Source organism: Malaclemys terrapin, chromosome 9 (assembly GCF_027887155.1).
Source record: "Malaclemys terrapin pileata isolate rMalTer1 chromosome 9, rMalTer1.hap1, whole genome shotgun sequence".
NCBI classification, from domain to species: Eukaryota; Metazoa; Chordata; order Testudines; family Emydidae; genus Malaclemys; species Malaclemys terrapin.
Window position 1 is genome coordinate 1,136,048 of NC_071513.1, and position 21,172 is coordinate 1,157,219.

The 21,172-nt window shown below is 49.6% G+C and overlaps 1 protein-coding gene across 6 annotated transcripts in view; it reads right to left on the reverse strand.

Moving 5' to 3' along the window:
* DLG3 (discs large MAGUK scaffold protein 3) overlaps positions 1-21,172 on the reverse strand; it is a 175,073-nt gene that overhangs the window by 113,791 nt on the left and 40,110 nt on the right. The window contains exon 1 of one of the 6 annotated variants that reach the window (XM_054039084.1): positions 8,097-8,669. The exons of 4 other annotated variants lie outside the window; for them this stretch is intronic. In XM_054039084.1, the coding sequence (XP_053895059.1) occupies positions 8,097-8,432 (336 nt within the window). In that variant the 5' untranslated portion in view covers positions 8,433-8,669. Of the gene's footprint in view, positions 1-8,096; positions 8,670-21,172 lie in introns of those variants that run through there. One more of the 6 variants, XM_054039082.1, reaches the window with a different exon arrangement.

Genomic DNA, 21,172 nt, shown 5'->3' on the forward strand with positions numbered 1-21,172 from the left:
GAACTTTATGCTGATAGCATCTGAATAGCCCTGTCTAAGCCTCACTCCAGGCAGCCCCGGCATTTTTCACGCTCACACACACCTTGGGATAGTGTCAAGTAAACTTTTGACATTCTAACTTTACGTTTCAGATTGAGATGCTTGGGTTTGTTAAACGTTGTATTAAGGGTTTTTTACCCCTTAAATTACTGATATGTATTTATAACCATAGCTCCAACTTCACAACATTTTTCCCTGGGTAATCTATTTTTCTTAGCCTTAGGTTTATATATAACAATCGTTTGATTTTACACAGCACTTTCCATCTATAGCTCTCAGATCCCTGTACAGTGAAGGTCTGATCCCCGTAGTACAGGTGGGGAAGTTGAGGCACAAGAAAATGATGCGACTTGCCCAAGACCACCCCCAGGTCACTGCAGAACTCAGAACAGAATCCAGGTTTCCATCCTCCTAGTCCAGTGCCTTATCCGCTCAAACACACTGACTCCCGTCCCTAAGGTGTGGCTAAGCACATGGCCATATATTATCACACATGCTGTATATTTTACATTTTATACAAACATTCACTTGTTCTACTTAAAGCCCACTTTCAGGGTTAAGGGTCTATTTTACTACATTTTTGGATGCTTCTCCTTTGCCATGTGGGAGCCATGATGGCCCCGGCCCTCTGGGTGGTTCCTGTCTGCAGTGATTTGAGCAGCTGGGAGGGCTGCCTTTTCTCTTTCTGGCTTGGTTGCCCTGGGTTAGCAGCCTGCCTGTTACAAGGGCTCTGTGCTGTGTCAGTGTGCAGCTTCTGCAAGCCAAGTTGGGCCACCCTCCGAGCTTGTCAATCATGTTGTGCCAGCCAGCCACCCACCGGTGTCTGGGACTCACACCTTCCTCAGTCGGCAGGCTTTGTACCATGGGATCCAGCTTGGATTTACACTCTTGAAAAAGACTTACACATGTGGGTTGATTTACCCTTTCGATAACTCCATGGCAGGACTTGGCACAATATTTCCAACGGCGATATACCCATCTGCCTCACCATGTGTCATGGTGTGTCACATGTCAAAGGGCCAATGATACTGTGGCTGGAGACTTGCTTTTGAATGGAGTTATCATGGATCATTGAGGGCTCACCCCTGTGAGATTAGGAGTGCCCCCAATTCTCAGCACCTTGCAGTGTCAGCTCTGGAGGGACATCGCTTACTCAGGTTTCACTCAGGGAAATGCCCATTGGCCCTGTGGGAGAACAGTCCCTGATCTGGATTTCTGTGCTCACCAGAAATTGACTCAGAGTATAGCTCCTAGGTCACCTCCCGTATGAAGCACCTGGAGGACACTAGACAACGAATAGCAGTGACCTAGTCTACTGTAGACTAGAGGAGCCATTGCTCCATGTCAAAAAGCACATAGGATGAGACGCTGAGCATGCCCTGCCTTGGTGTGTGATGGTAACACAACCTGATAATTCTCACAGGGCAACAATCTTTCTGGCATGACAATCTTCTCCATAAAACACCATCTCTCCTGAAACCTGCATCTTACAAAAATCTTTCCTGCCTTGTAACCCTCGCCATTAAATTCTCCACACCTCCCATCTTCTGAATTGTTGGTCCATGTCTTAATTAGACAAGAAAGCAGGTCCCCTTCCTTCCCATATTTTCGTTGGGTCTCATGGATTTCACCCCCCTTTTCTCCCTCTGCACCTTATTCTTGGGTGATCTCTCTGCTCACATGGTTTCAACTACCATCTTTATGCCAATAATTCACAAAATTTACCTCTCCACCCCTGGCCTCTCTCCGTCTAATGCAGCATTTCAGGCCATCTCACTGACAGTTTCTCGGGGCAGAGGGGCTTGGACAGAGCAAAGGAAACGAGCAGGGAGACCGACAGTCAGTGGGCCTTGATGGGCCAGTTGCTCAGATGGCATAAAGCAGCAAAGTGCCACTGAAGTCAATGGAGCTTGGCTGAGTTACAAACAGCCGAGGATCTGGCCCAATATGACTTAAGCGCAGAAGATGCTGGAAGCAGATGGGGTGGAAGCAGTGCAGGATTCGAAAGGTGTGTGAGACCGGTCCTATCAAACAGGTGGGAAGATTATCTTGGTGGCAGCGTTCTGTGGACGGGAGAGGGTGCCGGGGTGTCAGGAAGGCTAGAGAGGAAGAGGTTACAATAATTAAGATGACAAGGGACTGACTGAGCGTTTCCCTGTAGGCACAGAGAGGGAAAGGAACAGACTTTTCAGATGTTTTTCAGGATTTGGACACAGCCTGCATGTGTAGGACATGGGCGAGGGAGCAGCTGAAGAAGGTTACTAGGGTATGGGCATGAGTGACAGGAAGGAGTATCTGTCCAAGGGGAAGCGGCGAAGGAAGATGAGCAGTTCAGTTTCTGGCCATGTTCAGCTAGCGGATGGCAAGACGGCCAGGAAGCCCTGTGAAGACACAAGCTCACATGTAGGGTTGGATGGAAGGAGACACGGCGAGAGCAGCTACGCGGATTTACACATCAGCAGTGAAGAGATGGTAAATGAATGTAGGCGAACAGAAGAGAGGGTGTCAAGTGAGAGACAGAGGAAGGCCCCAGGACTCCCACAACTGAGGGGAGAGGAAGGGTAGGGTGAGGCTAACCCAGTGAAAGACATGTTGGGAATGGTCAGAGAGGTGACAGGAAATCCAGGAGGTGACAGCAATGGGGGGAGGAGGGGAACATACATAGGAACAGGATCAATGCATCCTCTTTTGCACTGTATTCAGCCCCCGAAACAGCAAGGGGAGAGGAGAGGCTAAGGGCGGATTTTGCTATTGTTTTATCTACGTCTAAATAGCTAAAAATAGCTTTCACAGGGTTTGAAATCTTTAATTAAAACCAAGTCTTGATGTGCAGCAAATCCCCCCTGATGTGCAGCAGAGCTCGCTCCTTCCATGGAAAGGCCTGCTTGGTACGTTCCGGTATGGCCTGCCACGTGCGAGTCCCCATTCCTTCTGGACTGTATCAGTCCCGCTGGAGACAGCTGACAGGCTCACTGTGCCGTGGAGACTCAGCTGCTACCGTGCCTTATTTCTGGTCTGTAAATTCTCACCTTCCTTCACTTGCCCTGGCCTGGACAGGCCAGAATTTCACGCTTTATAGAATTACTTCTCCACACACCAGGAATGGAGCTTGGAAGGAAAATTTACCCCTTTCCTGCTTCGGCTTCTCTCTCCCCGAAACGCCGAGAACTCCCTCCTCCTCCATCTTCAAGTGCAAAGATTTAGCTAATTTCTTCCATGAATAGAATATAAGTAGCCATAGCAACATCAGCCTGCCAACCTTACCACCTCGTATATCTCCATGTCCCCATCACCCTTTTCTTGTTCACCATCTCCGCCACCTCTTCTGGAAATCAGCAAGGCATCATCTCTGGCTTCCAGCCTATTCCCTCTCCGTGTATGTCCTGCTTGCTAGTCTTGCCCTTTACAGCACTCCGGTAATCAGCCATTCACTGCTCACTAGCCCACTGTGTCTTCCCTGATATTCTGAAGACCAATATCCACACGCTCATCTCAGAAATTCTCCCTACATCTTCCCTTTTCAGATACAGACCCACATCAACCTCCCCTTTCCCAGCAAAATCTTAGAGGTCACCCACCTAAGCAACCCCTCTCATAACAGCACCTGAGACCATCTCCAGATGGGCTTCTTTCCCTTTCACAGCGCTGTGAAGCCTGGCTCACTCCTCTCCTTATCCTTCTGAGCCCCAGTGGTCCCTGTGATGTTAAAAACCGTTTCCTCCTTCCCAAATGTCGGGTACAGTTTTCTGGATTCTTGGTGCTCTGTTGTCCTGGTTCCAACCCCTTATCCCCTGGGGTCTCAGAACGCCAACATCCTAATCCTTGTCAAAAACAGCAGGCCGGCCCTTGCAGACCGAGTGCTAGCTCCAGACACGCCTGCCGCGATTGTGCCAAAAACACCACGTCAATTCTCCCAACTGAAGGGAGAAATTAAAGCAAATGATACTTTCAGCGGTCAACTAACCTTTCCTTAGCAACTCCCCACAGACACCAAACCAGCCCACACCCATGAACATGGCTGCCCGACCCTTCTACTGCTTTTCCCTGCACAGGCACAAAAGGGGACATTTCTACTTGCTGCTGGGATCCCCAAGACACCCTCTCCAGGAAGTTTAGTCTTTAGGTTCCCTCAGAAAAGACACCACCAGGCAATTCTTGCTCCTTTAGCTGGGCCATGGGCCCACAGGTACTCGGAGCCACCCGCATCACCTACCTCCTGGTTTGCGTCTGTGGGTACTTCCTACACTCAGATACAGTCACGTTTGGCTGTTTATCGAACATTCTTCTAATGCCACTCTGCCTGCGTGGCCATATTTCCCCCCCATTTGCATAGTCTCCCCCCACACCCCAAATGACATGGATGGCAGTCTTTTTAAACTTCTACAGTGGTACGGCATTCCAGAGAGGCCCATGGAAGGAGACAGTGGGAGAACTCTGCTGCGCTGGATACTTTATTCAGTAATGGGCATTTCACATCAAGCAGGGACAGTGAAGCTGAGGCAGCCTCAAGAAATACAGGACATTTGCTACCAGGATGGTCAGTGACCAGCTTAATTTAAAGTATGGCTACGCTCCCCCCCAGACCCCAGAAGTTCTGCCCGTGTGGCAATTCTCCATCTGTCACCGGAAATTCTTAGTGTCCCAGAACAACTCTCTGAAACTTGGACGCCTCAGTTTGTCTATGTCTAACCATTGGGGCTCCCCTTCACAGTGACCAGAACCCCGTTGTGTTTTGGGTGGAGAGGGGACCCTTCAGCTGAGGCTGGTTCCGGGGTGGGGTGGGAAAGGGTCTGGTTCCTGCCTGCTCTGCTAGTGATCGTGCCAGGCTTATGGAGTGCAAACATTGGCATCCATGTCCTAGCACCTCAGTGCAAGGGACAAACAAAGCAGAGGCTTCAGCACAACATGTCAGCGCAGCCTTAGATGGACGTACTGGGAATTTCGAAATGCTTCTCTCCCCTGGGAAGCCTGGAGCATCAATGTGAAGGGGAGGGGAGGGGCTTCTGGCACTTAGTTCCTCTAGCCACTGCAGCTCAGTGATGCTTCCTGACAGGATAATGTTGCTCTCTGCCTTTCTTTCCTTTCTCTAGGAAAGGGTTAGTGCTGATTCCTCTGCTCACCCACGCCCGGCCCCACTTCCCATTCCCAGTGTGCTGGCAGGCAGAGCGGGGAGGGAGGAGGAAAAACAGAACAATTAAGGAACAAGAGAGAGAAAGAGAGATGGTGAATGAAAAAGTGGAGGAGAAAAAAAGGACCGAATTAATAAGAGGAAAAGAGATGACTGGGGGATCTGAGAGAAGAGAAGGAAGAGAGCTAGAAAAGGAGGGGGAGTTGGGGATAAAAAGAAAAAGAAAAGAGAGAAAGGAGTGAGAAGCCTATCTGAGCCCTCATGCCCTTCCTGGAATCGGGCATAGGGGCTTCTCGATTGCCGGCACAAGGCAATTTGTGGGGGGAGGAGGGGAAAAAGCCAGGCCATGAGAGGAGGGAGGTGGTGTGTGTTAATGTTTCTGATTATACGGTGTGCTTTTGTGCAAGGCAGCATGTGTGGGCACATAATGTATGCCTTTGTGTGGTGCATACAGTCCATGTGTTTATAGGCGGTAAATGAACATGTACCATATGGGAGTGAATACTGTATGCGCGAACACCTCTTGTGTGTGTCACAGTATACTGCATGCCTGCAAGCATCTGAGCAGACACTGTGCACACGTGCCTGCTTGCATGTGAGGAAGAGAGAACAGGTTGCAACGGAGGAGGAGAGGTGCAGAGCCCACAGCGAAGCGAGCGGGTCCCTCCTCTCACAGTGCGGTCCCCCAGCCCCCTCTTCCTCCTCCAGCTCTGTCTGCACATTCCTTTTCATCTCAGGTTTGGAAGTGGTTCCAGGAACATTTATGCCATTTAAAGGGACAGCCCTATGTAAGAGCAGGCTTGGCTTTATCCCTAGTGCGCCACAGTGCCATGATGTTTGTTCCACATTCCCTCCAGAACAATTACCTTTAGCATTTGCAGCCCCCATCACACTTCCACTTGATCATGAAAGCCCTTTCAGCCTCACAGAGCCAATCCCCTTCACTGCTGGACCAGCCAGGCACAGCTGTTTCTACTTGCCCACCTTTTGTCCCTCTGCCTGTCCACAACTGGACAGTGAAGAACATTGATTCCTAAGGCTCAGACATCTTGCACCTTCCTAGCAGAATGGGAACATTGCCGAGGCATTTGCTGCACACCTTTATTCAGTGCATACATTTGCTACACACCAGGGAGCAATTCTGCCTTCTCTGATACAGTCTGTGTTCATACCACACACACACACATATCATATGATACATGCAGAGCCTTGCTAGGCACATGTAACCTCGCACACAGGCAAAGCATCACTCCATCTATACCTTGCGCTGCTGGGAGATGGTTTTGCTTTTTTCCCCTTAGCAATGGTAGAACCTCATAAAGCATTCTCCAATCTGCAGACATTCAAGCCAAACCAACCTCTAACGCTCAGTGGTAGCATCACAAAGAGAAAATGACTCCTGTTCTACCATTGCAAAACATGAAGGATCCCTGCATCTGAAAGCATGGCCCCTTCTGCCCAACCCAGCTCGGCTGATGGCACTGATCAAACGGACATTTCTCTCTCTCTGTCACCGTTTGCAATCATCTTAACAGGACCCTGGGCCATCCCAGCACCCGTCTCTGCCAGGGTTGGGGGCGGGGAGGAGAAATGAAGGAATAACAGGCACTGGCTGCTTTGACATCCCTGCACCTATCTCGCCTCTCAAGCTCAATGCATTGGATGGAGCTATAGCACTGAAGGGATAGAGCCAGCTTACCAGGAGCCAGCAGGAAAGCTAGATACAGATTTAGGTGAAGAACCAGATGGAAAGAAACCATCCTCCTAGGAGGACATTTGGCTTTGGGGCACTTTCTGTAAACACTCCTCTGGGAGTTTCATTTCAGAACCAGATTATTTCAGACACACACGGATTCAGCCAGTAACCAAGAAGGACGTAGAGGGGAAAGAACAGGATTTGGAGGGGAGCTAGTTTCCGAATGATTATTGTTGTCGGTTCATGTATAGCTCTTAAAACGATAATTAGAAGAATCAATAAAAAGTCCAACGTCAGGTTTGAAGCTAATGAGTGAGAGAAGCAGTGAGACAGAGGTAAATGCTGACTTACATTAAAGCAAGGTAAATTGTTTCTCAGCCTGGGTCCAGCCTCCATTTTACGGCTTTGCAAACAGACTCCATCCATTTTCTAAGCTGGCTGATGGGTTCAAAATAAGAATGGTCTCTCCATGTAGAAAAGACGAGAGAGACAGCCCGGAATTGCTCCTTAAGGAGACCAGTAATCAGATGGGAAGAAATAAAGGCAGTGAAATGGGGCAGAAAGCACACAGCATGCCAGAGACCAGAAGAGAGTTATATAATTATCCATGGGGATGGAGATCTAGGAATAACGAGTGGGGAACAGGCTCCCAAGCCCAATGGAAGGTGGGAAACTAGTTTGGTGAGTGCTGGCAGTTGGCACCAACAGGCTCAGAGACTGCCCTGCGGGCAGTATGCCTGGTGCCTTGCACACAAGGTCTGATGGGACACTTCACATCAGCGAGACTTCCGGCAACGGCATCCCAAGCAGTGAGAACCTGGGGTGGGGGCCAATGACCACCGGGACTTGGGCCAGGCAGAAGTCAGACAGGCCTTAGCAGCTAAGGCCTCAGAAGCCTGTTCCTAGCCCAGAGCAGAACGAGAGACGAGCGCGCACAGCCCCGATGCTGGCCTGGAGAGTCCTGGCCCGTCCAGCCAACCCCAATAGCCAAGCAGTGCTGAAATGTGCTACAGGACACCACCTTCCTGCTAACACGTGCCTCTTTTCGAATGACTTACCCACATTCTGCAGAATCCAGGGGTCCTTCCAGCCACTTCCCCCATCCACAGGTACCTCAACTCCCCCCCCCCCCATTTACTCTAGACACACGGAGGATGCCTGGGGAGTGGTAACAAGCCCTGTAATAAAAGCGCCCCCCCCATTGGCCGTGGGGAGCCAACCCGTGTCCCATACCTGTTCATACCAGTCGCGGTTCGAACATGTGCATTCTGGCCACCAGTTTGTGCTGTTCCCGTTCATCTTGGGGGTGCTCTTCCCCTGCCCCTGCTTCAGGGGAGCAGGGACATTGTCCCGGGAGGTGGGGATGAGTTTGCTCTTACTCCTAGAGGTGGGGGTGGCTCCCCCCTGGGATGGCAGGGTCTGCGAGCCGTAGCCCCCGTAGCCGTACTGCTCATGCTGCCACTCGCCGTAGGATGGAGGCTCCATGCGACGCAGGGCCGCCATCCGCGTCACTTCATAGCACTCTGGGCACTTACAACAGTGATGGTGCTTGTGCATATTTGCTTTCATAATATACACACAACCAAGAACAAAAGGGAAAAAAGGCAAGAGATGGAGAAAGGGACCCCCCTCCCCGAGCAGAAAATGCGTCCGCCTCCTCTCCCGCCACGCACCTCCTCCCCCTCTTGTAGTCAGAGATGGTCCAGAGTCTTCTGTACAAAAACCAGAATTATAAATCTATTATCTCCAAAGGATAGCCACACAATAAAAAGGGTTTCTGTTGTTCTGCATTGCCGGCCATTCAGGTGCGAGCATGTCAGCCTGCCCCTCAGGCCCTGGAGAGCTGCTGGCGTGGGGGGCTCGGTGCGATCAGCTCTCTGCTTTGCTTCATTGATCTGCTTTGCTGCTTCCCCCGTGAGGGTCCGTGGCAGAGCAGTCTCTGGCCCTGGCAGCCGTGTGCGCAGTCAGGCTCCCTCAGTGGGTATGTGCAGGGGGTGGGGAGAAGGCGGCTTGCTTCACCTGCAGGGCTTGGGCTGGAGGATTCTGCTGTTTCTGGTCCCTGGATGAGAAGGGAGAAGGCGAGAGCATCTATCTCCAGCCTCCCCGTTCTCCCGGCCCTCAGCCAATCACTGCACAGGGCAGCATCAGCAGCGGCAGTGAGAATGTTAAACAGCAGGCCCTTAAAGACACAGCTGCCTCATTCCTACCCCTGGAGCCTGCTGCACCATTCAGCCCCCTCATGGAGCCAGCTGCCAAGCACAGTGCTGGGAAATAAGGGGCAAAAACCCATCCCGGCTGAAATGACTCAGTCAGAAATCCCACAAAATCCCCAGGCCCACAGAAGTTACCGGTGGAAAAGGCTCAGGAGATCACGAAGAGAAGCAAGGGATATTCTTGTCATTCTACAGCCTACACAGACAATACCCTTTTGATCTGGCATTTGGGTGTCACCCAAATGCCATGTACAGTGGTCACCTTTCAGAACTGGAGTTAAAATAGCCACATATAAAGTGCCCTCACTACTTGCAATGCTCCCGGTATACAGGACAGGGAACAACTAGGGAATATTGAATGCACTGAAGCAATAGTAATTATCTAAAGCAAAACTGGAAGGTGTATCAGGGTAACCACTGCACCGTAAATCCAGAATCTACATGAAAACAAACTCAGGCGGCCTCTTCCCTCACGACAGGGAATTCCCAAGGAAGGCTGCCTGCTCATTTGCTTTCCAAACAGCAAGAGGCCTATCGCTCTGTACCCCATGTGCTGCAACACCTAGGCACAATGGAGGGAAACTAAGAACAGAGGGAAATCGTTAAATCCTTATGTTCTTGCTGTTGAGCCCTCTACCATTAGCTGGGAATGAGACCCCCCCCGTTTTTTTCTCTTTTAGCATAAGCAGGGCGGAGAACACGTTTTCAGTGGGTAGACTCAGTGCTGGGATCACAGGTAGCACAGGCAGATGCTGGGGACTACCTTCCACAACACAACTCTGCAAACACATTTCAGTCTTGACATGGAGCCCCCCTTCCCAGTGCAGTCCTGTCCCCATCCCCACATGCAAACTTCAGCCTTGGGCCCCACACGGCACTACCAGGAATCTGAGTCCGGACCTGCAGCTCCTACTGTTATTCCAGGGCTCCCCAGAGGCAGCTCCGCTGACACCCTTCAGTCCCACTCTGCTGCCGCCTGCTAGTCCAGTCCACATGCACACTATAACTCTCTCCTGTGCCAGCCCCCACCCTGCTATTACAGACCTAGAGCAGAGATGGACAGTCCTGCTGATTTGTGCAGGGGTTTTGTGATATGCACAGATTGGGGTCAGGATGAGACTCAATTCAAGGTCACCATAGGAGGGAAAAAGCAGCTTGGGCAAGCAGAGGGCAGGTCTCTGTGCAGATTCCTAGGTTCCAAGGCCAGAAGGGATCACCCAGTCTGAGCTCCTGCGAAACACAAGCCGCAGAACTGCCCCAGGGTAATTCCGAGAGCAGAGCGGTTAGAAAAACCTCCCATCTTGATTTAAACATTGCCCGTGATGGAGACTGTTCCAATGGTTAATTACCCTGACTATTAAAAATGGACACCTTATTTCTAGTGTGAAATTGTCCAGCTTCACCTTCAGCCAGGGATCATGTTAAACCTTTCTCTGCTGCGCTGAGGAGCCCAGAATTCAGTATTTGTTCCCCACGCAGGTACTTACAGATGACCCCTGGAATACAGGTCACCTCTGTACTAGGAAGAAAGTGAAAAATTGGAAGGAGTTCAGAGAAGAGCCACTAAAATGATTGGGGGCTGTGCTGCGAGGGACAGTCACAGGAATCTGTTTAGTTAGGTCACGCTCCTGCTAAGGGGGAAACTGAAAACAGCCTGTAAGTATCTGAAGGGCATAATCCACACCCAGGTGGGAGAGGAATTGTTTAGAGCAGGCGTATGCAGCTAGGAGCAATGGGATGAAAACAGAGTCTAGAACCTAGATAACCAGATCAGACGCCAACGAACAGTGAAAACATGAAAGACCAAGACAAATGCCCTGACACTGAAGCCTGCAGGACTGTCTCCTGCTGGAAGAAGGGAGGAACCACCACTCAGGATATTTAAAACTAGACTGGCTAAGGCCCTGAAGACTGCTGAGGAGAACAGTCCTGCCCCAGCTCCCTGGGCCTGGACTAGACAGAGCCTAGGTGTGATCATTTCTGTGCTAGGATTCTATACAATGGAAGAGCCGCTGGGACTAGCTCAGTGTACCTCCAGGTTCCAAACCCAAGCGGAGATGGAGATACTAAGAGCACGAGAAATTCCCACTTAGTACGCAGCTTCCCTCGGGATGCTCAGTGTGAGAGAAGGGTGAATAACGAATACACCTTTCTTCCCTGGCAGGGAGCTGCGCCCACCCAGCAGACAAAGCTCAGCACCACTGCCATTGGGTGTTAAGAGATGCTGAGAAATCCAAATGGCTCAATTTGTACCCACTTTAATCCCCACCTCCCACACTCCTGAGGGACACATCACTGCTGCTCCTTGATTGCAGACAGTGCTGGTCCCTGGAGCATCCACAGTCCTGCTGCTGCTCACGTTGTTGTGTCTTCTCTTGACTCCGGCTGCAGGCATTCCGAGGCAGGGACTGTCTCTTGCTAGGTGTTTGTACATCAACTAGTACCAGGAGTCCTGATACTGACTGGGGTTTCTGGCTGGCCGTGCAACACAAATGAATAATACGGACGGCACTGGCTGCTCTGCCTGGTTTCCAGCTGTTAAACTGCAACAAAGAGCTAAAAATACAGAAATATTTTCCTAATGTCGTTTCCCCCATGAGCAATTGCTGGAGACGCTACAAGGATGTTATGCAATCGCAGCAGGAGGGGAGATGGACACCAACGTGCTCTTGATTAAGATGTGGTGCACACAGGGACCCCAAGGACCAACCCCAGGCCCCAGCTGAGAGGTGTGAGGCCCCCACGGTATGTCGCTGACGTGGGGCTGAGCAGTAGAATGAAGTTTCCAGTCATCTGCAGAGCCCCTCACTTGTTTAGCCCCAAGGGGCCGTGGCACAGGTCCCTAGGGGGCTCGTGTGTGTTCAGGTTAAAATGACACACGCTACCACGTTATGAACATTCGTAATGCCACCTCTGCCCCACAGGCTTTGAGAGAGCCCAACCCCACTCAAGTCAGCACAAACAGAAGCCAAATACAATTCCAAGCCTAGGAAAGCCCAAAGGTCTCTGGAAACCAGCACATAAGTCAGCTCTTCTGGTTTAATAATGGCTGTTGTGTCTGCCAGCCCTGCAAGGGGGTGTCACAGACATACCCGTAACCCTGGAGTGGGGTTCCTCATTCCATACCAGGATTCATGGAAAGAGACAGTCTAAGCGGTTAGGCTAATTGTGCGCTGAGTGAAAGGAAATCCTTTTACAGGCAACACATGATTAGCTTGTGGAACACACTGCCACAGGATGTTGTTGAGGCCAAGAATCTAGTAAATCAAAGAGGGATTGGACATGGATATGGATAATAAGAATATCCAGAATTATAACTAGTGAAGAAAGATGGGGGCTAAGGTTTGGGATGGATATAAAACTTCAAGCTTCAGGGTTTAAACCAATCCCTAATTTTTACGGATTAGGATGCAACCTTCCTGGGGGGCGGATTATCCCCCATCTGCCAGTTGCAGATTTTCTTGCATTGTTTTCTGAGGCATCTGGTGCTGACCACAGTAGGACACCGGATACTGAAGTAGATGGACCCCAGCTCTGATCCTGTCTGGCAATCGCTATGCGACGCTGCACCTCTTTAGCAGCCGACGTGCCAGGGCCAGGAGTAGCAGAGTGAAACGAGATGGAAGGGGCAGGAGCCTTGTGCGGAGGCTGGCAGGGGCATTAAAGAAACTGGTGCTCTCCCTTCTGCTTGAGAGGATTCTCACGCTTACAGCACCAAGCAGAGCAGCAAGTTGTGAGCTGGAGGGACAGCCAGCAGCAACTCCAGAACAAAGCAGAAGTCCTGTCTCATCCAGCTAGTTACACCACCATTTGGACTGGGTAAACTTTCCTCAGATATACCTCACTCACACATCACCAGGAGATTCTTCATGGATACTGTAAAATACTGACAATGAATTGTTGCTCCAAAACCAAAGGTCAGAAGCTAAAGTCCCCCCCCAAGCAGCAGGGTGATAATGCTGGGGCGGGAGATGAACGAGCCTGACTTGATGCTAGCAGGGCAATGAGGAGGCCCATTTCATTTACTAGTCTGTGTATATTAGAGAGTTCTTTCTAGGGGGTGGGGTGACATCGGACCTGGAGGTCCACCTCATGGAGGGACTGGACTGATCTTAAAGGAAGGAACATTAAAATCACACTTGGGGGAAATCCACTGCTTTATACAAGGAGCTGCCTCCTCTCGTTGGCTGGGGCTGTCCCAGGCACCTTCTCCTGCTAGCGTTATTTGTATTTTGGTAATGGTTTCCTCTTTCCTGCTCCTAAGCCCTGCACTGAAGTCAGACATGCATATGTGACATGACAGTCTAACTAGAAAGGACTGGGGGGGGGGGGGGGGGGAGGGGCAATGGCCAAGGAGGAGGATTATAACAGAGGAACTTTGGTAACAAGCGAGTGTGTTAGGAATAATCAAAAGAAGCATTAGGATCTCTGTTTTCCATCAGCAGATTTGAACATGGCGTCCTAGAAAAGGTGTTTCTCTTCACTAGCATCCAGGCTTCCATACTGCCCGCTCCATCTCCATGGAATTCCTCAGACATGATAGCCATGTGGCATCCTCAGGTAGAATCCTCTCCATGCCAGGTCTCCAGTGTGGATACCACTCCCCTTAACTCAACTTTCCTTCCCTCAAAGGCTAGAAAACTTGGAGGCATCCATGACCCAAACCTCCGTTTTCCTCCCACACCTCCCTTATCTGTAAGCTACTTATCACCATTACTGAATGGCCAGAATACATCCTAACCTTGCATCCTCCTCTTCTGAAACTCTTACTGGTGCTTTTGTCACTCACTCCCTGTCTCATGTTTTGTAATCTCCAAATCCCCGCACATCTGCTCTAACACCCCTGCACTGTAATCTCTGCACAATTTGTTGCTTATTTCCTGCTTTTCTACAGTTAGCTGCATCTGTCTCCTGCTGGTCTCATTGCTCAAAAGATTCATATCCATTGCAAAGGACTTGCACTGCTCTTTACCAGTTGCCCTCATTTTTTCATGGCAGCCAGTCTCATCCACACAGGTAAGCTATGCACAATAAAAGGGCTGCAAACATCTGTCTCAGCAACACTTTGCACAGAGTAGAAAATACTCCCCAACTCTTATAGAAAACAGATCACATAATAATAGCTCTTTGCACACCCGGATCTCAAAGCACTTTGCAAACATCAATCAATCTTCACAACACCTTCAGCAAAGTCATCCTGGTTTTCACCCAAAGAAACTTCAGCAGAGAAGCGAGGTGACTTAGCCAAGGTTGTACAGCAATCTGATGGCAGGGCAAGGACTATAACGTTGGGGTCCTGATCCCCACAGCTCTTCGACCCAGCCATATCCCCGTGCTCCATCAAAGGCTGGTGGCAACAGTCTTGACTCATTCACTCACACCATGAAAAATAAAACTTGTTTAAAAAGCAGAATAATCCTAATAAAAAGGTGACTGGATTCTTCAATAGGGAGCCGCTGGTGAGAGCAGCACAGGGACAATGTGTTCTCGGAGGTCAGAATTGCCTGGCTGGGTGGGTGGGACTCCTGAAGAGAGGACTTGGAGGTAGAATACTTGCCCATAATAACAACGCTGCAGCCCCTTAGGGTGTGTCTACACTGCAGCTGGCTCTAGGCCCGACAGTCCAAGCTGCAATGTCCACACTGCTCTTTTTATTGCACTAGCTCCAGCTCTGCTAGCATGAGTCTGTCTCCCTGGGTTGGGAGGCTCGCTCCCAGCTGCTGTGTAGACGTACTCTCAGCGGTGGGACAGGAGTGTGTGGGGAACAGCATCAAACACTGCAGAAAGACTAAGCAAGGAAAATGTGGACGGCTTCCCTTTGTCTCTGGGCAGGAGGAAGTCACCCCCAGAGCAACGCATGCTGCTTCTTTCTGTACTGTGCCCAGGCCTGATGCCTGACTGAGAGGGATCCAGAACATTGACAGCTAACACGTGCCACTGGAGAGACTGGCTTTTGCAAGCTCCTTGATTAGCTGCTCCAGGAAACGGAGGCAACACTGGGCTGCAGGCCGCAATGTCTGTCGAACGTAGCGACGGTTTCTCTAGGATTGGTTGGACTTTGGCTTGTTTTACAGTGTGCAGCAGATTCCCCTTGTCGCAGATGCTGACAGTCTTTGGTAGTTGGGCCCCCAGGGCTTCTGTGCTCCTTTGCCACCCAGGAAAGACAGGGATCAGAGTCGGATGAGGTGGCCTGATGGCTGTCAGTGCTTCTGTGGGAATGGGCTGAGGTCTTTGAACAACAGTCTTGTGTTCTTTGGTCCTGCTATGGGCTCTTGTGAGATTTGGAGCCTACAAGGCCCTCCTGGAAATGGGCGATCTCTGTGAAAGAAGATGACAATTGCGTGCAGCGGGAAGTACTGTGTTCTAGAACTGAGTGGGGACAATCTGGGTTTACTCTTCTGGGATAAACCTTTGGACAGTTTTACCCTGGGTGTATCTCTGTTAGCCGCAACATCCTAGAGCACAAAAACAACGAGGAGTCCAGTGGCACCTTAAAGACTAACCGATTTATTTGACTGATAAATAAATCGGTTAGTCTTTAAGGTGCCACCGGACTCGTTGTTTTTGTGGCTACAGACTGACACAGCTCCCCCAATACTTGCAACCTAGAGCAGGTGCGAAAGCCCAGCATCCGAGGGCTAGACACTCTGATATCTCCCACATACTCTCCAGTCACAGAGAAGGGAGGAATCCGAGACAGCGGAGTCTGCAGCCATTAGCCCAACAGATGGGGGCACAGAGGAGGTAAAGTGTCTAGTGAGACTAGGTGGAAAGCGAGGGAGTGGGAGAGGAGGTAATGCAATGGTCTGAATACTGGGCTCCTCGTGCCGACTCCCTAAAACGACAGTCTCCCAACTCAGCAAGGTTGATTCACAATTTACTGGGTGTGGGTTGTTCAGCTGAGACCTTCCCTACCAAGATGCTGTCTGCTCTGCAGGGACGTTAAAGAGCCCAGATTGTGGGGGGAGCAGACAAACGGGATCAAGGCTAGCGTGACATGGGTGAGGGGTGCACATGACAAGGTCGGAAGAGGCAAGAACAATAAATGTTAAATGCTGAGTTTGGGTTTCCCCACAGCAACCACGGAGTAATTCATGCGGGGCTAAGTACAAGGGGGCATAATAAGAACTGGACACCCCAGGGAACTGGTTGCACACAGCACCCCAAGGTGCTACTGTCAAACAGCTTACTCCTCCCCAAGCCAAAACCATTTTATGGGACGATTCCTGATGTGTTACCCACAGCCATTGGGCCAGTTCCTACAGCCTTTACTCCCAGAGTCAACGGGTGATGCTCCGCACTAAGCACCCACAGTTCATTTGTGCGACAAAAACAAGGCAAACCAAATGTACACTGTAGTTGTGACCACAGGGGGAGGGGAATTGATGCATTATCCTCTTCGCCGGGGGGCCCAGCTGCAGACTCCACAACACAGTCCTGTAAAGGAGACCTCAGACCCATTTAATAGTCACTTGCTAGGGGCTCTATTTTTTGCTACAATATCATGAGACCCCCCCCCCAGGGCCCCATTCCCTAGGGTCCCAGGAGAGGGGCTCCTGCTACAATCCTTGAAAAAAAAGCAATTTAGATAAACAAACAACAAGAAAGGAAACCATAGCAACTACCCTGCAGAGAAATCCCCTCTTCCAGCTATCTGGACCAGAGTCCTTCCCTGGAGCCAGTCTCTGTGACTTGCCTAGGCTCTTTTCCACAGCAGGTCAGCAAGCTATATGCTCCCTGAGGGGTTCATTGGCAGAGTAACTAGAGACCCCTGCCAAGTCAATCCAATTGTTTAACCCCTGTGGATGCTGCATACCTCACTGCAAGGGACATAGGGGTAATACCTTTTCTCTCCAGAGACCTGTTGGGGGCAGGGTGCTACCAACAGAGAAGGGATCTCTCATCCCACATGGCCACTAAACCCTGTGGCATTGCACAGAAGTCATAAAAAAACCCTCATGGCTTGGTACAGTTTGCCATGAGAGCAGGCTCTGCCAGCAGGTCTGGAGTGAGCTCGCAGCACTATGAGATTGCTGCCTATTCTGAGACCCTCTTCCTCAGGGAGTGTGTCACGGCAATACCTAACTGGAATGTGGGGAGAGAAAGACGTGGCCTGGACCTTTCCTCAGAATTTCCAGGGGCTTGCATGGTTATTAGTAGCTAAAGTATCTTTCTACCCTGAACAAGGACTGCCAATGAAATCATTTAGCATCTCCCCTTGACATCCAATCAAATATGCTCAATTTACAAGTCAAATGACGTTTATTTCTGACTGCCAGCGCCACAAGCACCCCCAGAGCTCTCAGAATCAGGCTGGATTTTTCCCTCCTCCTCCTCCGTAATAAAGGTTCTGCAGGACAAATGTTCCCTTCAATGACACTTGTGCAAACCTATTGGCTTCCAGTGACGTTGCACAAGTGTAACTGATGAGAACTTAGTAAGAAGAAGAACTCTGTGTTACTTCAAAAGCTTCTCTCTTTCGCCAACAGCATTTGGTCCAATGAAAGATGTTACCTCACCCACCTTGTCTCTCAGATCTTGGGAAGCAATTCGGTTGATGACACACAAGCAGGAACAGAACTTGGCCCCCTCTCTGTACCTGCACTGGTTCTATCGTGCCAACAGAAAGAAAAAGAAGGGAATACTAATTTTTCTCACTAAAGCCAGCAGCATCTCTGCTACCAACATATGTGGGCATGAGAAAACAGCTCTGCATCAATCTGGTACTAGCCAGTATCTTCATTAATGACTTCGATAATGGAGTGGAGAGTATGCTTATGCAACCTGCAGATGACACCTTGCTGGGAGGAGTTGCAGGCACTTTGGAGGACAGGATTGGAATTCAAAACCACCTGGACAATTTGGAGAAATGGTCTGAATTCAGCAAGATGAAATTCAGTAAACACATGTAAAATAACAAGGAGTCTGGTGGCACCTTAAAGACTAACAGATTTATTTGGGCATAAGCTTTCGTGAGTAAAAACCTCACTTCTTCGGTTGCATCCGAAGAAGTGAGGTTTTTACTCACGAAAGCTTATGCCCAAATAAATCTGTTAGTCTTTAAGGTGCCACCAGACTCCTTGTTGTTTTTGTAGATACAGACTAACACGGCTACCCCCTGATACTTGACAACATGTAAAATACTTCACTTGACAAATCAAATGCACAACTACACAACGGGGAATAATTGGCTAAGTGGCAATACTGCTGAAAAGGGTCAGCGGGTGACAGTGGATCACAAATTGAATGAGTCAACAATGTGATGCAGCTGCGAAAAAAGCAAATATCATCCTGTGTGTAGTAACAGGAGTGTTGTTTGCAAGACGCAGGAGGCAGCTGTCCTGCTCTGCTCGGCACTGGACTCAGCTGGAGTTGTGTGTCCAACTCTGGGCAGCGCAGTTTAGGAAAGATGTGGACAAACTGAAGAGAGTCCAGAGAAGAGGTACAAAAATGATAAAAGGTTAAAGAAAACCGGAGGAAAGGTTTAAAAGAAAGGTTGGGGGAGGGATAGCTCAGTGGTTTGAGCATTGGCCTGCTAAACCCAGGGTTGTGAGTTCAATCCTTGAGGGGGCCACTTAGGGATCTGGGGCAAAATCAGTACTTGATCCTGCTAGTGAAGGCAGGGAGCTGGACACGATGACCTTTTAAGGTCCCTTCCAGTTCTAGGAGATAGGATATCTCCATTATTTTATTTATAAAAACTGGGCAAGTTTAGTCTCGGGGTCTCTTCCAGCCCGACATTGCTATGGTTGTATGTGTCATGGGAGCAGCTTTGTTAACACAGGAGCCCATTTTTGCATAGTCACATTTCAGAACAGACCTGCACTTTAAGCACCAATGACATTGTCAGTGTCATACAAGACACTCGGATAACACAAGCCCTTACTCCAAAAGGGTGACGTTAACACGATTGGATCATTGCATTACAGTGTTGTCAACACTCATGATTTTTTCACGAGTCTCATGATATTGGTGTTTTTCTTAAAGGCCCAGTGCCTGGGGTCATAATTACATGAGAATCTCAATTTCATTACAAAAAAAGGGAAGTTTCCAGCCCCCACTGCAGAGAAAAGCTTGAAAACATGACCCAAGCGCAGCCTCAAGGCTCAAAAGCCAGAAAACAAAGGAATCCCCTCTGACCCTCCTCCACAGAAGGGAGGTTGCAGCTTGTAGGGCCCTGAGGGAGGAGGGGAGCTGTCTGCAGATAAGAGAAAACAGGTAAAAGCTCCCTGTAGGGCACAAAAGGAGAACAGGATATGGAGGCTGCCAAGTTGCACACCAACGGACCATCCTGTGAGGTGCAGAGCGCCTTCACCTCCCACTCAGCACACTGCAGAAGCAGGCCCCACCTCCCACCCAAGGCAATTTGAAATGGTCACAACACAAAAAACTGGAGAGAATCTGGGTTTAAAACCAAAACATCAGCTGAGCCTTAACGATCACTGGGCAGGGGCTGTGTCATCACATCCCAGCCTGGAAAATATCCCTGCTGAGACAGGGAACAATACCTCTGAACAGGTCAGACTGGAAAGGTGACTGGATAACCAGAAACCCTGGGTGCTGCTGGACTGATTGAAATACATTGCTCATTATTTGTTTACTGCCACTTTTCCTGGCCTCTCAGCCTCGTGAAATTCTGATACTGTTTCTCCCTGCAGCAGCTAATAAACTATCTGAAGTTCATTGATTAAGAATCTTCCAAATGATTCTGTTGAATGGACTCAGGCCTCCTTACTGGATTGGAACTACATAAAAGTGCTGTCACTGGGAGCCTTGGGGACCCAGCAGGAAGGGAGGGGCAGGAGTCTCATGTTTCACAGACTGGGGTGGAAAGTTAGGATGTTCCTTCAGCCACCCTCCCCTTTTCTGTCCCCTTTAAACAGGGCAGTAATGCAGGAAATTTCTGAATGGCTGCCCCCTCCTTCAGCCTGCCTGCTAGTTGCTCAGCCAATCAGGTGGCATGCTGAAGCTGCAGCAGCCAGTTTATTTGTCTCTCTTAAAGGTACACTGTGCTTATCAACCATTTCAGTTCCTCTGTCCTCAAAGACAAGGACAGGTGGGTTGTTTGGACATAAATTCTCTGTTTTTCTATTACACTAGAGTTCTGATGAGATTCAAACATGTGGCCATCACTGAAATAAGTTTAAGGGTCCCCAGGCAGTCTAACCGACGCTAAGCTATGGATTGCTTCAGTAACCAAAGGTCTCTGGAAAAGAGAGAGAACGTTTACAGTGTAAATCACATGTTCTTATTCTTCGGGCATCGTCCATTCCCCGGGAAGAAGCAGAGGGTTCCCATTCCCAGCAACAGCAAACCTTTAAACCTTCACAAGTGTAACCTCCCTCCCCATAAATTATCAGCAAGGCTTAAAAACAGGACCTTGAGCACCAAAACTCACAGGCTTCTCCTACCTGAAGAATAACTGAATTAGCCGGTAACAATAGCAGGCTGTTATCCTGTGTGTGGAACGGCTACCAGAAGGGAACACAATACATCTCTTACACGTTACAGAAGCACAAGAGACAGCTGCACAAATTCTCACTGCCGAAAATAAAATGAGATCCAACTTGGGAAAATTCACCTGACGTGTGGAGAATGAATAAGAAGCAAACATACCACCTGAGGGAGAAAGGAGGGGTGCAGGGAAGAGCCTGCACTGCTTCTGGGAAGCACCACGTAGCGCTGTGACAAGTCGTCTGGGTAACTAAATGTCGGGGAAGTTAAATCTAAAAAGATCATTTATTCCAAGAAGCTGCATGCCAGGAATCCAGTTCTTTTTGCCAGACTTTCAATCGCTGGAATATTTTTTTTTTTTTTTAGGTGCAGTGCTCTTGCCTACATACCGTACCCACACCAGCAAAACCAGAACATTACATGGTGGCAAAAGCATGACAGTGACTGGGTGGCAGTTGGGGACAGAACAAAAGACCTACATTTGCAAGGTGATTTGACACTGTGTTATTATATGCAAATACATGGCCAAGAAAGCAACAGTCCCCTTCTAGGTAGCTCTGGTCTGACTTCAGCATTCAACTATGAAAATACCAGTTTGACCTCAATCTCACAGCTGTGCTCAACCCCAACTCAAATCTCTCC